Source organism: Limulus polyphemus, unplaced genomic scaffold, assembly GCF_000517525.1.
Source record: "Limulus polyphemus unplaced genomic scaffold, Limulus_polyphemus-2.1.2 Scaffold9411, whole genome shotgun sequence".
In the NCBI taxonomy this organism is placed as follows: Eukaryota; Metazoa; Arthropoda; class Merostomata; order Xiphosura; family Limulidae; genus Limulus; species Limulus polyphemus.
In genome coordinates this window covers 6,417-8,524 of record NW_013675021.1, presented here as the reverse complement: position 1 = coordinate 8,524, position 2,108 = coordinate 6,417, and the positions used below count along the sequence as shown (strand labels likewise).

General features: G+C 32.9%; 1 protein-coding gene across 1 annotated transcript in view; it reads right to left on the bottom strand.

Moving 5' to 3' along the window:
• Positions 1-1,840, bottom strand: part of LOC106475907 — an 11,503-nt gene extending 9,663 nt beyond the window's left edge. Inside the window, exon 1 of the mRNA XM_013936582.2 lies at positions 1,386-1,840. Coding sequence (XP_013792036.2) covers positions 1,386-1,812 — 427 coding nt within the window. The 5' untranslated portion in view covers positions 1,813-1,840. The remainder of the gene's footprint in view (positions 1-1,385) is intronic.
• Between the last annotated feature and the right edge of the window lie 268 nt (positions 1,841-2,108).

Sequence of the window (2,108 nt, the reverse complement as noted above, 5' to 3'; positions counted from 1 at the left end):
AAGTCAGATGTTGATGTAACTGATGTAGTTAAGTCAGATGTTGATGTAACTGATGTAGTTAAGTCAGATGTTGATGTAACTGATGTAGTTAAGTCAGATGTTGATGGAACTGATGTAGTTAAGTCAGATGCTGATGTAACTGATGTAGCAGTGATGTAATTAAGTCAGATATTTATGTAACTGATGTATCACTGATGTAGTTAAGTCAGATGTTGATGTAACTGATGTAGTTAAGTCAGATGTTGATGTAACTGATGTAGTTAAGTCAGATGCTGATGTAACTGATGTAGTTAAGTCAGATGCTGATGTAACTGATGTAGCAGTGATGTAATTAAGTCAGATGTTTATGTAACTGATGTATCACTGATGTAGCAGTGATGTAATTAAGTCAGATGTTTATGTAACTGATGTATCACTGATGTAGTTAAGTCAGAAGTTGATGTAACTGAGTATGACCTATCCTCCAGAAGGCATGACAAAAAACGGGGTCAAGCACTTATAAGCTGTCTATCTATCTTAACAGTAATTAAGGGTTTAAATCTAACAAGCCCCTTTCTTGCTAGACAACCAAGGGCACTCAGAAACAGTTGTTTCTCTTCAGCCCCACATGCGAAATTAAGGTTTCAATCCTACTAGGGATGTTTGTTTGAAGTTAAGAACAACGCTACACAATGGACTATCTGTGCTCTGCCCACCACGAATATCGAAACCCAATTTTTAGCTTCGTAAGCCACTGGGAGTGGGATGGGGGTGCTATTGAATTATTTAACTATTTTAAAACCTCATTTTCCTGAATAAAGTTACGAAAGAAGCATTATTACAAGCATTCATTTAGTTAAAATGTTGACCTTAGTTAACCGGACAAAATCACTACCTGAGACATATAGTATGATAATTAATAACAAATTTCATCAAAAGAAATCAATTTTTCATAAACTATATTTAAAACAAATACTAAACAACAATATTACACCTAATATCTATTTATTGGTAGCTACATATCTATTCTATATTATCATTGCAACAGTTATAACAACTGTATCTAGTCTACTAAATTTATTATTCTAACTGTAAATGCCTAAGATATAATTTTTGATATATATTATTACACCTTCTATTTGTTTCATATCATATTTTACTTTTAATTTGTATTTCGGCATACATGTAAATATATATTTATAGATTTTACTGCATGCCATTTCATTAGAAATTTTATTGTCTGACGCTTAAATTTTACAACTGTTCTTTAACTTTAACGTCTCATGAATGAAGTATAGAAAATGTTTAAAAGGTGTTCGTTTCACGAGGAGACGATGGCATGAAACCTTAGTGCTAGATTTGAACTACTGGTACTTGTATTATCAACTTTCAACCAATGGACTTACTCATGTTAAAAACGGTAAAAGCAAGGTCAAATCCATCTCGTACCAAGTTCTTATCCCATGGAAACGTAAAAAACTGTACTGTTAGTGCACTAGTTTGTCTCGAGCTGTAGATTTCGTCGCTCTTCCAATCGAACGTTTCTTGACCACATATCTTCCTGCTGAGATGCAAATTCGAAACGCCGTTAAATATTCGGAGGAAATCTATACAAATCTTGGAGTTCTGGGTTACTGGGTAAAATCGTATACTCACACGCCGAACCACAATCATCACTCGATATGTTTTCGGAGCTTGTATTGTCAGGTTACAGTGAAACCCAACTTCGTAAGCAGATGAATCTCGACTAAGTTTAACCTCTCCTGCCGAAAGATAACCGTCCGAGTCTACGTTTATTACTGGTCTCGAGGTCGATCTGCAAACCTCTTTCATATAAACTAAAAAACAAACGAAAAAGTTGAAACTTTAAAAAGAAAAACTACTCTTAGAATTATTTAGTATTCGTAAACTAATACAATCTTCTGAAACTTATCTTGAACAAATCTAAATTCTGGAAATCTAAGGACATAAATAATGAATGGTTTTTATATTTAACTTCCTAAGAATTTAAATAAAATTTAACAACTTTTTGTTTTACAAACTGAATAATGTTTTTATTTGAAACTGTTCAAGTCAACTTGAGATTGTAAATCAAGTCTAAAATCAAAATTGTTTGAAACGAAAGTTGT